The sequence below is a fragment of the Hirundo rustica genome, chromosome 3 (genome assembly GCF_015227805.2).
Source record: "Hirundo rustica isolate bHirRus1 chromosome 3, bHirRus1.pri.v3, whole genome shotgun sequence".
Taxonomy (NCBI): Eukaryota; Metazoa; Chordata; class Aves; order Passeriformes; family Hirundinidae; genus Hirundo; species Hirundo rustica.
In genome coordinates, this window is record NC_053452.1 from 7,978,613 (window position 1) to 7,991,837 (window position 13,225).

At 40.9% G+C, this 13,225-nt stretch overlaps 1 protein-coding gene across 3 annotated transcripts in view; it reads right to left on the minus strand.

Annotated features, from left to right (window-relative positions):
• The window catches only part of LOC120751182 (1-phosphatidylinositol 4,5-bisphosphate phosphodiesterase beta-1), a 335,996-nt gene that overhangs the window by 134,213 nt on the left and 188,558 nt on the right, over positions 1 to 13,225 (minus strand). For all 3 annotated transcript variants that reach the window (XM_040060651.1, XM_040060652.2, XM_040060653.2), the window contains exon 4: positions 2,579 to 2,719. In XM_040060651.1, the coding sequence (XP_039916585.1) occupies positions 2,579 to 2,719 (141 nt within the window). The remainder of the gene's footprint in view (positions 1 to 2,578; positions 2,720 to 13,225) is intronic.

Consider the following 13,225-nt stretch of genomic DNA (forward strand, 5'->3'; position numbering starts at 1 on the left):
AGAGGCACCAAAGAGAGCGAGAGGAAAGGGATAGGAAAAAATGAGATGTTCACTTTGGAATCTGCTGGACTTGGGAAGAGAATGAACTGTTCTAGAGCTCGTTCTAGAACCCATCATGGGTTGGACTTCTCCTTAGTGGGAATGGAGACAGGGAAAAGGAGCATTTGCTCAGAACAGGGTTTGAGAATGAACCTCTGCTGCTTCTGCAGCAATCTGTGGATGCCCACAAATAAATGCTACCCCAGACAGGAGTTCTCAAATGAAAATAAGCAAGTGCCCTCCCAGTGCTGCTTCTCTTCCCCACCAGGACACACCTTCCTGCCTGCCCTTTAGGCCAGTGCCTAATGAATTTCAAGCTGCATTCTTTGGACAAACCAGGTGTCCTTCAGCTCCTCACCAATGTGCTTTAAACATCAGTTACTGTCTCCTGGAGGAATGAATACAAACCAGCACACTGACATTTCTATTTAGTGCATCTGAGGCAAGCTGAATAACCAGAGACTTGCATTTTCCTAATTTTCCCATAATTTGGCCAGGGGATGCGACAAGCAGAGTCTGTAGCAGGAAAGGCAGCCCTCTGCAAAAGGGAGAAAATCCTATAATGGTATCATTTTGACTGCCTCACTAAGACCATTGCAGTTTACTTTGCCTTTCTCCTTAAGTGATGTCTGGTCAACACTTGCCACACAACTTGAAAAACAAGGCATCACAAATGAAGGGTCAACCAAAAAATACTCCTGCACTGAAAAGGGAAGGTGAGAGAGATTTCTATTGGCACTTGCTTTCCCTGAAACATCAGAAGGGTCAAAATTTGCAAGTGTGGCGCTGAAAACGTTTTGCACTGACATTCTTCCCCAGAGCTCCCTGAAGAGATGATTTGTACCTGATGTGCTTATTTATTACAACTTCTCTGAGTCACTGCATGGGGCTCAGAGACAATAAAGACCAAATTCTGTATCCTTGTTCACATAAAGTTGGTAAACAGGTTAAAAAGGGAGGAATTTTTAGATGGTTCAACAGTGATCAAAACTATTCTGATTCACGCAATCAGGATATTTAACACGACCTCAAAGCACACACAGTTAATCTGCAATGCCTTAGAAATTGCACCCCCAGGCCATAGCGCCCAACCGATCAAATATTAATTTATTTGCCTTACTGCATTTACAAATAAAAGGATTCTCAGATTCTCAGTTACTTGGATCATAGGAGTTATTCAAGACTTAGAGCAGCCAAGCTTTTACAAAACATTATTCTATCCGCTGTACTCTAAGGTTCCATTATCAAAGAGAAAATAGCCCGAAAATACCCATTTCTGTGCTGTTTTAGCAAATAGATCATGGCTCACTGACTGCTGGCTAGACAGGTAAGTGAAAAAGAAAGCCATAAGCTTCTGATTTGGGTGATTATCCCTGTTCCTTGATAAGGGACAGCAATTTCTGCTGGTAAAGATTTAGCATACCTTTTCATTTTCCATCATAAACATAGCTCCTTTTTTTTTTTCCTGAAGAGTTATTTCAATTGCTTTCATTTCTGTAGCATTAAGATTTCTCACCCTGTAGAGATCTGCATTTTCAAGTCTGAGAACAGCGCAGCTCTCAGCTGTTCATGGACCACCACAAACTTTTTGTTTCTATTCTTCTATATCAAAGAAAAATTGGAAATCACGTTTTTGCCAGTTGGCTAAAGAAGATTAGCAGAAATAGGAATCTGGCAAGCAAAAATGTGCCCTCCTCGCTGAAGGTTTTCATCCTATGACCTTTTTGCACCTGGTCTAACAATCCCTGCTGCCTGTGAGGTGACAAAACAACTCCTTGCTGTTGTTAAACCACGGCAGGCTGCAGAGAACCTCTTTTCAGCACAACCTAGTGAACTCCAGGATGTAAAAATGCTCTGTGGAAAGCATTCGGTGCATGGATATCTGGAGGCTGGGATTGGAGTGCACCCGTATGAGCGGAATTGGAAAGAGGAGAAGCTTTGGAATGTCTGTTTGAAACAGATAAAGCAAAAGCTCCCAGTTCATTAAACAGAATTGAATTGCAGAGAAAGTGGAAGGAGGAAAAAAGCCAAACCCAAATGTACTAATATCAGTGTGGTTTTATTTTGTGGGTTGGACAGAGGAAACTGATGGACCTGCATGGAAAAAGTACTTTTCTAAGGCAATGATGTTGACTATAAGCCTTATCAAGGGCTCTCAGCAGGCAAAATATGCTGCTACTACTGAAATATTGATGTGTGTTTGGGGAGCCACAGTGTAACATCTCATTCCTGAGTTAAAATTTGTGTGTAGCGCTATTTTCACTGTGATTATTTGGGCTTTACAAGCAACATTGTGAACATGAGCACACTTACCAGGGGCATAAATCTTGCTGAATGAACTCCTTGAAAAAAACACCAAACCCAAACCAAAACAAAAAAAAAAGATTGCACATTTCTTCTTGGGAACCGAGTGGCACAGCTGCAGAATAGAACTGCTCTTCATTCCATAGCAATTCCCACTTTTAGCTCATTTATCCATATCTCTAACACTACTTCCAAAACCTGAATTTGATATGACAGATCTCGTCAGGTGTGTTACCTTAGCTATATCATCTTGGAATGCCACCAGGTTCAGGTAGGATATATTGACCAGGTCTGGGCCATACACAACAGTTATCATCCGATTTTCCAGCCGACCTCCCGCGTTCCCAGCATCCAGCAGCTCGCGCAGCTTCGGGTCCTGCGGGTGAAATAACGATGAAATCATTAAAAACCTTTCGCAAATACACTGCACCAAAAGAGGTGCAAAAATTCCAAATACTTCCATTTTGAAAAATCTGGGTTATTTAGAACGTTTTCGATGTTGGCACTCGGTTCTGATCTGGTTAATGACTCATTAAAATACTTAAAGTTATTATTGCAGAATAAAAAGGAAATCACTGCTGTAAATCCCTCAAAGCCTTCGAGGTCTATCTTGGTGCTGTGCAGACTCAGAGCTGTCCAGCTGATGGCTGCACATTCCTATTTTCCCTTATTTTGCCACAGAAGTTAAGCAAACACAAACTGTGTCGCTTGTCAGAACAACACAATCTGTCCAAAGGCTACTGTCCTCAGCAGAGAGATTCCCTGTGATTTTAATGGATTTTAGATAAAACTGAAAACGACAACTCGGCTTTTCCTAAGGAATTGAGAAGACTTCTGGAATTAACTTTCTTAAACTCAATGAAATGAATAACAGAATTTTAGCATTGCCTTCCTTTTTCTTCTTCATGTTCAACAGGTCATGTATTATTTAAATTATTAGTTATATTCCATTTAGATTTAGCTTTTAGCCTTTTTTCTTCCCCCAGTTTGTATCCAATACAGAATCACAGACTCATTTAGGTAGGAAAAAACCTTTAAGAGCATCTAGTCCAGCTGCTCCCCCAGCTCTGCCAAAGCCACCACTAAGCCTTGTCCCCAAATGCCACAGCCACACATCTGTTAAACCCCTCCAGGGATGGTGACTCAATCCCTTCCGTGGGCACCTCATTCCAGCCTCCAGAGGAGTGACTACCTAACACTTCTGCGAAGGAAAGGCACATTCAATGATTTTTATCAGCTATTAATAGCCTGAACCTCAGCCTCATTGGCAAGCTAAGTGTGTGAGTAAAAACCTCAGGTTATTTGGTGACTCTCCTCGTTTCTGTTAGGCTGCACCATTTCCAAGAAAGGCACTCAGCGTGTTTGAAAGTAAGCAAACAGGTCCTTGGCCTCCCGGTGAAGTTTATAAAGACAGATGAAAAGCTGCCCTGCATGATTGGATTCAGTCCTTTGGAAAGGGCCCCTATAATGTGAAAGCTCAGGTTTCCTGGAAGGCAAGACTGTTCAGTCTCCTCCAAAAACTAAAAAATGGCCAGCAAATAGAATCCCTGTGGGATGAAAGATGCTGTGTAGAGATCAAGATATTGCAAAACTGACACAATAAACATACTGTACTTTAAATTTCAGTCTCCCATTAACCTTCTCCCCACACTGTCTGCATAGGTACAGTTTGTAGTATTTTTAATATTTAATGACTTTTTGAACAAGTATCTAAATTTTCACCAACTGATACCAATTAAATTCACTATAACAAGGTTAAGATGATAAAAAGGGCCATTTTTTCACGGATCTTGCAGGAAATCCTGTACCAATAAGACATCAATCTAAAGGGTATCTCCTGATTGGTATCATATCTTGGAGGCAACGGAGCTGTGTGTGTGTGTTCACCAAACACTTCACCAGATTTAGGGAAACGTTTTTGGAGCATGAGGTAGAAACTGAAAAGAAAGTACAAGGCTGTCTATCATAAATGCTGAGTCTCTTTAAATACTGGGTATGATGCCAAGTGTTACAGGAGAACAGACAGAATAATCCTATTTAAGGGCTCTGTAAATTGTGAATATCATTGTGCTCCCAGACAAAGATGGTTTCGTGGGTAAACAAGTTAATCACAGCCTTTCACTGGAGAGAAAAACAGGAGAGGGATACAAAAATAGTAGTTGTGTTTCAGAGATGGGGATTCAAAGGAGAAAGACAAAGAAATGGTATAATTTAGATCTGGGAGAAGAGCTAGAGAAATGCCCTGCAGTTGCTAAGTCAGTCATGGTGCATTACTAGATGGGTTCCTTTCTCTTTTATTTAGAGGCTGGATGTTTCAAAGCTTTGTTTTATGTCTCTGGGAGATGAGAATCCATCTCCTATTCACCCTCTACTGTTTCAACCTCCAAATCAGACAGATAAATGCCTCTGCTCAAGGGCCTGTCTGGGAACAGCATCATTCTTCCTGGGCTCAGACAGAACAGGATTGTCTATCTGCTTTCAGCCCCTTTCCCGTCATTGTCATTCCTCTCTCCCTCTCCCTGGCTGAACCTCCTGCTCACAGTTTCACTCTGGATGATGAACTGCAATCGTAGCAACGAGAGAAGAGAGAAGATAACCTTTTCCTTTCGTATTTACACTTGGCCAAGCGATGTCTCAGTGATGAATCACACTCCAGCTAGACTAAGATACGCGCTAGCCACGCATCACAGAATGAAAAACCGAAACACATTTGAAATGAGATGGTTTTTCCAAGCAAATTCATCAAAAGAGGAATTATCTGGCACTAGCTCGGTTTTCAGGAGTGCAAAGTGAGCGGCAGATCAAGCAGTGTGAGTGTGAATTTGGTTTTCCAAACCAAAGATTTTTTTCACCAGGTTTTATAGGCAAGCAATCAGACTGACCATCTTCTTTGGGTTGCTGTGTTTGAATGGCTAAAATGTTGAATTTCTCTTTTCTGTTTAAGGCTTGTCTAGCAAAGTTTGATGCACACTTTCCATTACAGCAGTGCATTACCCAGCCACCATCCAGCAGCTGTTAATAAAGGGAATACACCACATGCCCTGGGCTGTCTCAGAGCAACCTATGTGCTCCATACACATAGAATACATATTTTAATAGCTGGCTTTTAATATTTTTTAGATTTTATATTTTTAAGTTCAGTGCAAGAGAATGATTTTGATGCTAGCACGATTCACACCCTTGTTGACCCCTGCCATGGGTGTAGTTGCCCCTTGGGGGTGACAGATGCACTTGTCAGTGACAACCTCGCCCTCAGCTGATGATCTAGGTCATAATTAGTGCTTGGACCTGAAGTTCTCAGATACCAAAGCCCACCACCAGCTCCCACATTCCTCACCAACAGCTCTACTCCCTTGTTACCGCCCTTTGCTGCACACAGTGCTACAGAGATGAGCAAAATATCCCTCATCAACATCCTGAAGACTATCAGTGCTCTATGAATCAAAGCCCTTCTGAAAATGTCAGCAGGTTTTCCTGTGGAGATGGCAGGAAAGCACATGGGGGGGAAAAAGAACAAACCAAGACCAAATTTAGCTTCTTTTATGTAAATTGGATTGGTTTGATTTTGATAATTCCATTTTAGGGAATGACACGGAAAAACCAGCTGCTGGTTGAGGCTGTGTTTCGTGCATTGGCTCAAGGTAGACAGACTGGTTTTCAGGATAAGCTCTTTGCTAGACCTAATTAGCAACATACTGAGCTCTTGGATGGACATTGAGAAGAATTATACCTTTTAACATCGATTACAGTAACTTTTGGAATGCCTGGGCTATGGAAGTTTGGGAGCGTACCCATGGGATGGCCAATAAACAGCAGCCATTGGCAACACCCACATAACCCATCCAAGTTCCCTCTGTAGCTCAATATTTGAAGTCTTTGATGTTTCTTTTTGCCTCTTCCAGTCAAAAGGCCCAGGGACTGGCTTGGCTTTCCCTTTCCACTCTTAGGAGCTCAAGGACTGGAGGTGCCTGAAGAATGCCCTGGAAACAGGTCAGGAAAATCAGCGTTTGGATGGGACAGTGCTTAAACTCCCAGAGGGAGATGGAATTTGTGAGTAGGCAAATATGGAGGAGGCGATAAGGATGGCGTTGGCAGCACAAAGAGCTTTAAAATCTGTCAAAAATCAAATTAGTCATGTCAAGTTGAGGCTAAGGCTGGTCAGAGGATTATCTGCTCATTGGAAAAAATCTTCCCTGTTTGGTTGTGCTGTCTTGGGAAACTTAGCGAAGAAAATATACCTTCAATCAATGGGAAATAAAGAGAGAGTAGAGAAAAAAAATTAACCAGAAACATAAAAAAAAAAATTAAATAAAAGCTTATGGAAGTTGTACTATTTTCATGAACAAACATGAAATAATGACTTTTTGTTAGAAACCAGGGTTGTATAGACAGATGGATAAAAATAGCTTTCAATCAGGCTCTCCAAACTTTCTCCTGCTGTATTTCCTTTTCACTGGAAATCATAAGAATAACAAACTTAGAGAGGCACCTCAGCCACATTACAATCCCTGCTTTTCACTGCGATGGGTGTTATTAAAATGTAGGTCTTAACCCTGAAATCCCAATTAGTGTGTGCTCTGCACAGCACAGCAAACGCCGTAACATCTTTTATTAGTATCACCAGCTCTTTAAACTATTTTTTTTTTCTTTCTGAAAACCTGCAACACACCATCTGTCTGTGGAAATGTTCTGGTTTTTTCATATGCAGTTATAAAAGGCTGCCGGGAGGTTCTGTGGCACTCAAACGCTAAGTTCAACGCAGCAGGTCAGCCCCCTTTGCTCACTGGTGCTTCCCAAAGCTGCAGCACCATCTCAGAGAGCAGCTTCGGATCCCTTTAGAAAGGAATGGAATCTGTCCAATGCCAGAGATTTTCCTGGGGTTTGATAGTTACAGATAATGTCATGGCCAAAACGGGGGATTATCGAGAGAATCAGAACTTCTTGGGTTGCTGGAACAGGTGTGCAACGGTATATTGGGAATTTGGGGTGAAGACGTCAATTTACAGAGCAAAAACTCTCAAAACTATTTTACAGAGCTATAGGGTACTTCAGAATTCCCTACACTGCAACTATCATAGTCCATATCACTACCTGTAACTATCAGGATCCCAAATCATCGTATTCATGTCCTGATAACTTCAGGATATTTGAAACAAAAATGGCACAGACTTTCACCTTAGTTTTCTGCTCATCAAAGTGAGATCACCAAGCATTCAAAAGTGCATTTATATTTTTCTAGCTCTTTATGTACCCCAAAAGAGGGAATACAGGGAAGGAAAGTAGCATAATTAGCTAGATACACATGCAAAGAGTTTTCCAGGAAACACTTGAGTTTTAGGCTTAAATTAAACAAGGAACCTTGCTAAATTAGGACTTTATTTTGTGATTCCAAAGGCAGAACTCCCACAGATTTTTCTACAAATAGAAGAACGTCTTGTCTTCAAGAATTCCTTATCACAGAGTGCTTATCAACAAAAATGTATATACACACATATATATAGGTAGCATATATAGCTCATATATTTGACACAGATTTCAAAACACCAGCTCTCAGCACCTTAAGCACCAGGTAAGTTGCAGGTTTAGGGACAGTAAAATAGGAAATAAGAAGTGATCCCTAAAATCAGAGCACTTACTCTTGGTTGCTAGCTAAGGACTTCAGCTTCAGTTCCCAAGCTCCAGCTCTGCTACAGTGACCCAACCAAACTGCTCAGTGCAAGCTGCCCAGCACAGAACACCAAGTAAAGATAGGAAATGCTTTCTAAGGCTCTCAAAATTATTTTGTACCACCTGCGGCACCAAAAGTGCACAGCTCTGGTCTGCCAGACTTCTCAGGTCCACGTTGGTACCTAAGAGCTGCTTCTCATCTTTGTGTCTGCACCAGCCTGACCCTCAGAAACACAATGTCCTTTTTAACTGGCTGAAATTCACTGCTAACAATCCCCACACAGATTTCACAGCTGGCTCAAGTACCCTTTGTGTCACACGTCACTAAGTACTTCCTATCAAGTGCATGGACAGACTCATCCTTCAAAGAAATCTTTCTTCTCTCCCTCCTTTGTTGAGACCAAAGTCAAAACTCCAAAGTTCATCTATCTTTCAGCAATCCCTCACGCTGATTAGGGAGAATGTCCATACATGGGAATCTGCAAAACTCAGTGACAGGATTTTGTCTGTCTTAATGACAGTCATGTGAAATGAATATACTCTAATTACTACATCAAAGATATTCAAAACAGCGCTCCCCAAACCGTCTTTCATTACACAGGATACACAGGAAGTTTGATAGCTAAATGGATTTATTTGTATCAAGTTATCCTTACCAAAATCCTTGTCATTAAACCAGAAATCTATCTAGCCTGATAAACACTGCAGTATGGTTTTAACATAAATAATGTCTTCACACATTTTACAGAAGAGTATCAGATCAAGATATAACCAAAATATTTGCAAATAAATTTCTCCTCCTAAGGTTTCAGAATCAATTCCAAGTCTGGCATGATATCACCATAGCTACCTATGCACAGAAACAGAGCCAGGATCTTGTTTGAACACCCAAGTCATCCCGACATCCTTTCTGTGCAAACCAAGTCAGTGTGCACAAAACAAGAGGAAGTTTCTTGAAAAAATAGTCTCAGTCATCTAAACTGGTCTCAATTTGACCATCTGCTCAGTCAATACAGTGGAATACTTCTGCCATATTACACAGCATGAGGTAAAAGGAGTCAGAAATGCTTTAGTCAGTCCCTAGGGAAGGAGATCCAAGGCATCCACTGACTCCTACAGATCTGGTACATGCAGCAATGCCAAATACTTCAGATGCAACTAAAAGCCAAGGGCTGTTCTTCCCACAGATATCATCAGAGAGGACAGGATGCCATAAATCACGCCTCACACAGTCAATGCTGATTAACCTTCTCTGTGAAACACCTAGTCCAGAACAACGGTTGTTTTCCTAAAATAGCTTAATCCAATTCCACGCTTGAAGTAAGAACATTAATGCATCAAGTTTACCAGGAGCAGGTTATGAAGAAGAGTGAAGACACTTCTTTTTCTGTGATGTACAACTTTTGAGGAAGAGAGAGCACGTGCCAGCTTAATACATATTTTTCTCTGGCAAAGGAATAAGAGGGAAGTCGATCTCCACCTATACAAATGAACTTTGGAAAAGAGAGGACTGCGTCAGTGGGCATTTCCAAATATCATTCTATCTGTGAGCTCTGAAAACGCAGGATGAATTCATGGTGGCTTTCTACAATACCCACATTGCAAGACACAGGTTATTTGAAAACATAAAACCTGATTAATCAGTCTTTTTGTAACATTTAGGGACATCCCTCCCCAAAAAACATCCAGTCCTATTTTGCCACATCAGGAGGACAGGATGCATCCTTTGGAAGCTCACAGGCCACACCAAGCTGGAGGGAGCAGCTGATGTGCTGCAAAGCCAGGCTGACAGGTCTCTTTTACCCTACAGTTTTCAATGACACCATGGTTTCCGTACCACATGTGCTGCAAAATTTACTGGGGACAACACTACAAATCCACTGATGGTTATTCAGTGCTGCTTTGGTGAAGATACTGCTCAGAGTACAAAATCAGATTGCTTTCTGGGGGAAAGGGAGAGAGACACCCAAACGGTGTCTATGCCATACACAGTGAAATCAGGATTTTATCTGAAATACAAAGAGAATCAATTGCATGTGCTGAGGAAAAGCCCAGGGACAAAACCAGGGCCACCTCATTATATTTTTTCTGACCTCTCTCACAGTTCAAGTGATCCGAATCCAGTTTCCCTGGGTCTCTCATGCTCTCATGACAGAACATTAAGCAAATATTCCGCCTGGGTTTTATTTTTGTTTTCCATCCTAACATTCATATTTCTCAAGATGTTGTTTTCTAGGTTCGTGGTATTTGAGTTTTAAATTGTTTGCAAGACTGTGTGTTCTAACAAAAAAGCAAGTGACAGTATAAACCATCTAAGTAAAATCAGACCAAATGTGGTGCTTTTCAGTGCTTTTGGGTGTGGTTGTGATTAACATGAAAAAACTTTACATCTCACAATGTAAATCTTAATTTATATGACAGCTCTAAAAAAGGTGAAATACTGAGCGGCTATAACCATTCACAACCTTCCTCTAGGTGTTTTCAAACTCACGAACATTTTTTACCGATTTTTATCAGCTGCAGATGGCTCATTATTTTAAAGATGACCTTTAAACATGCACGCTTCCCTTCCCTGCTTTTCTGCTTCCTCAAAATTCCATGAGTTTTTCTTCAATTTAATTTGAAAGGAAGAGATGAACAGACAGTGGCAAAAAAACTCATCTCATTTTCACGTCACTTTTATGAACTCATTTTCTTTGGTCTGTATGAGACTATTGAAAAACCTATACAAAGTCTTTAAATGAAATGATTTCTACAGCAAACTTGCACAGCACCTAAGGGCAGGAATACCTGGAACAGCAGCTTAATTTTCACTTATCTATAAATCTCACATGCATTGTTCTTCCAATTCGGAATTGCTACGTAGACTTATTTTAATGGGGTTACTTCAGAGGTTGAAGTAAAATCAGCTCTTCATTTACCTGGCATTTATAAAAATTTGAAATGCTAGAAACAAGCTGAATGAGAGGTACTGTGGGAATCCCACCACGCTGCTCTGGAGCGCTCCATGAGGGCTGCAGGACAATCACTTGCATTTTAACGCATTACTTTGGTTTTTAGCTGGTGGAAATGTGTACATCCAGACGGTCTGAAATGCTGAATGCACCAGCTACCCATCCCACACAAACAGAACGGATCAAACACGGAAAGCCAGAATTGAAAACATCTGACTAACGAGCTGCTTATTATTGCAACATTTCAGACACACTCATCAGCAAAGGAAAAAAAAAAAAAAAAAAAACCAAAAAAACAGAAAAAACCCCCCAAAAAACAAGAAAAGAGCCTGTGTGCCATGCCAGCAATATTTTGTTCCCTCTTACCTGTCTGAGAGACACATCTTGGTGTCATGTTTTCAAATCACAAAGTCATGTGGGATGCTTAATGCTAAAGGTTTCAATTTACCTGATTTTAATTATTGTAAACACTCACTGTTCCCATTACCTTTAAGTATTTAATTCTAGGAAACTCATTTGCAGCGTAGGAAAGAAAAATAAACCATTTCAATGATGATGCAAGGAGAGTGGAAATTGTTTCCTTCTTGGGCTGTAGCAAATACTCAGCTCCTGCAAATCAGCCCACGAGCTCAGAACAGGCGCCTAATGGCACATCTAATTAATGATTGATGGCTAATGACGAGCTGCCCTGCACTGTCACACGTCACAAAACCTGCACTGCACCTTAGTTCACAGAAGCAGAAATACACGTGGACACTTGACACCTACAAATTGGTGCCAAATTAGCCAGCACAGAATTATTTCCCGCAGATCTTGATGGAGCTGTCCTGGTTCCTGGTGACAGCACAGCTCAATGGGAATTGAAGGCAGGGTACCACAAAGTCAAAGGGACTTGATTCCGAAAATTCACAAAATCATCTAAAAATTACACGGCATAATCTTATGGCAGATGTCACTGCCTCGGAGGGCAAAGTTAATAGAGAAAAAGTAGCATAGACTAAAAAAACAAATTTAGATTACTTTTAAAAACTTGGCTTCAATTTCCTCCAGAGAGGAGGACTTTCTCTAAGTACATTTTAACTTTTAAAATAAGTATGTAACAGGATAGAAATAGGTTCTTGGTTTAGAAGACAACATGACTACGAATGAAAAAAAACCCAAAACGTTAAATCTACAAGGAGTATGAGTAAGAACCACAAATATGTTTTTCTGGCTGAGGAGAGAGAAACAACAGTGAATAAATGCAGAAACTGGATTTGGGTGGTTTAATGAGAGATTAATTTCACCACCTGTGAGAGCACAGGAAACATGTTCGGTCACTGCTAGGAAAAGGACATCCAAACACTGATGTTCTCTGGCAAGCAGCTGCAGAGAGGAATTCTTCAAGGGATGCCACGGACATTATTTTAAGGCATTGGTTTTGTACTCCATGGATTTGAGAACTAATTGGGGAAGGGAATATAAAAAGGGTGGCTGACTCAGTTTTAAATCAAGCTAGAAGAACACAACACATCAACTTGGAGACCAGTGCTGATGAAAATCCTGAGTGTCGCGTATTTGTGAGCAGCCAAACAATGTGAGAATACCAAGACAAGGAAGAGGGAAGATCAGTGCAAGCAGAAAGGGATGGAAATGGTCCCAAAAAAATCCAGATGCAAACTTCTGAGTGAGCAGCTTCGGGCACCTGATGTATTCACATGTGTCCTGGAACCAAAATTCACTCATAAATACAAGTTTCTGCCTATACATCTGCAGAGACAGAGCATTAACACAACTACACCAAACTTGGTCCTTCAAACGTCTCCATTTCCATCAGTTTTCCTCATGGTTCATAGGGAAAGCAACAGGGACAGCAGCTGTTGCTCTCTGAAAAGGAGGCATTTCTCAGTGAACACTTTTGCATCCCTGATATCCATGGATGGCTCTTTTCCACAGCAGAAATAATTAAACTTTGGAAAGCACAAAGAGACAAAGGATATTTTTCACGTCCATCTACCGTGAAGAGAATTTGCTAACACTTTATATGAAGTTCAGAGTTCTATACTAACGCAGTACAGAATCTGGAAAATACCAAAGCTAAAACTTAAGGCATCACCTCAATTCAATCATGCTCAGGAGTTGAGAAAGGGTAAAAATTGGCAGAGGAAGTTTAACCGTGATTAATTGTTTTTAAAGCCCCTTGCGCAAATCACGGCAGCTTGCAAAGAATTCAGTTTCTTACATTTAGAAGGTAAATCAGCACTTCTCTTCCTAATTTCACT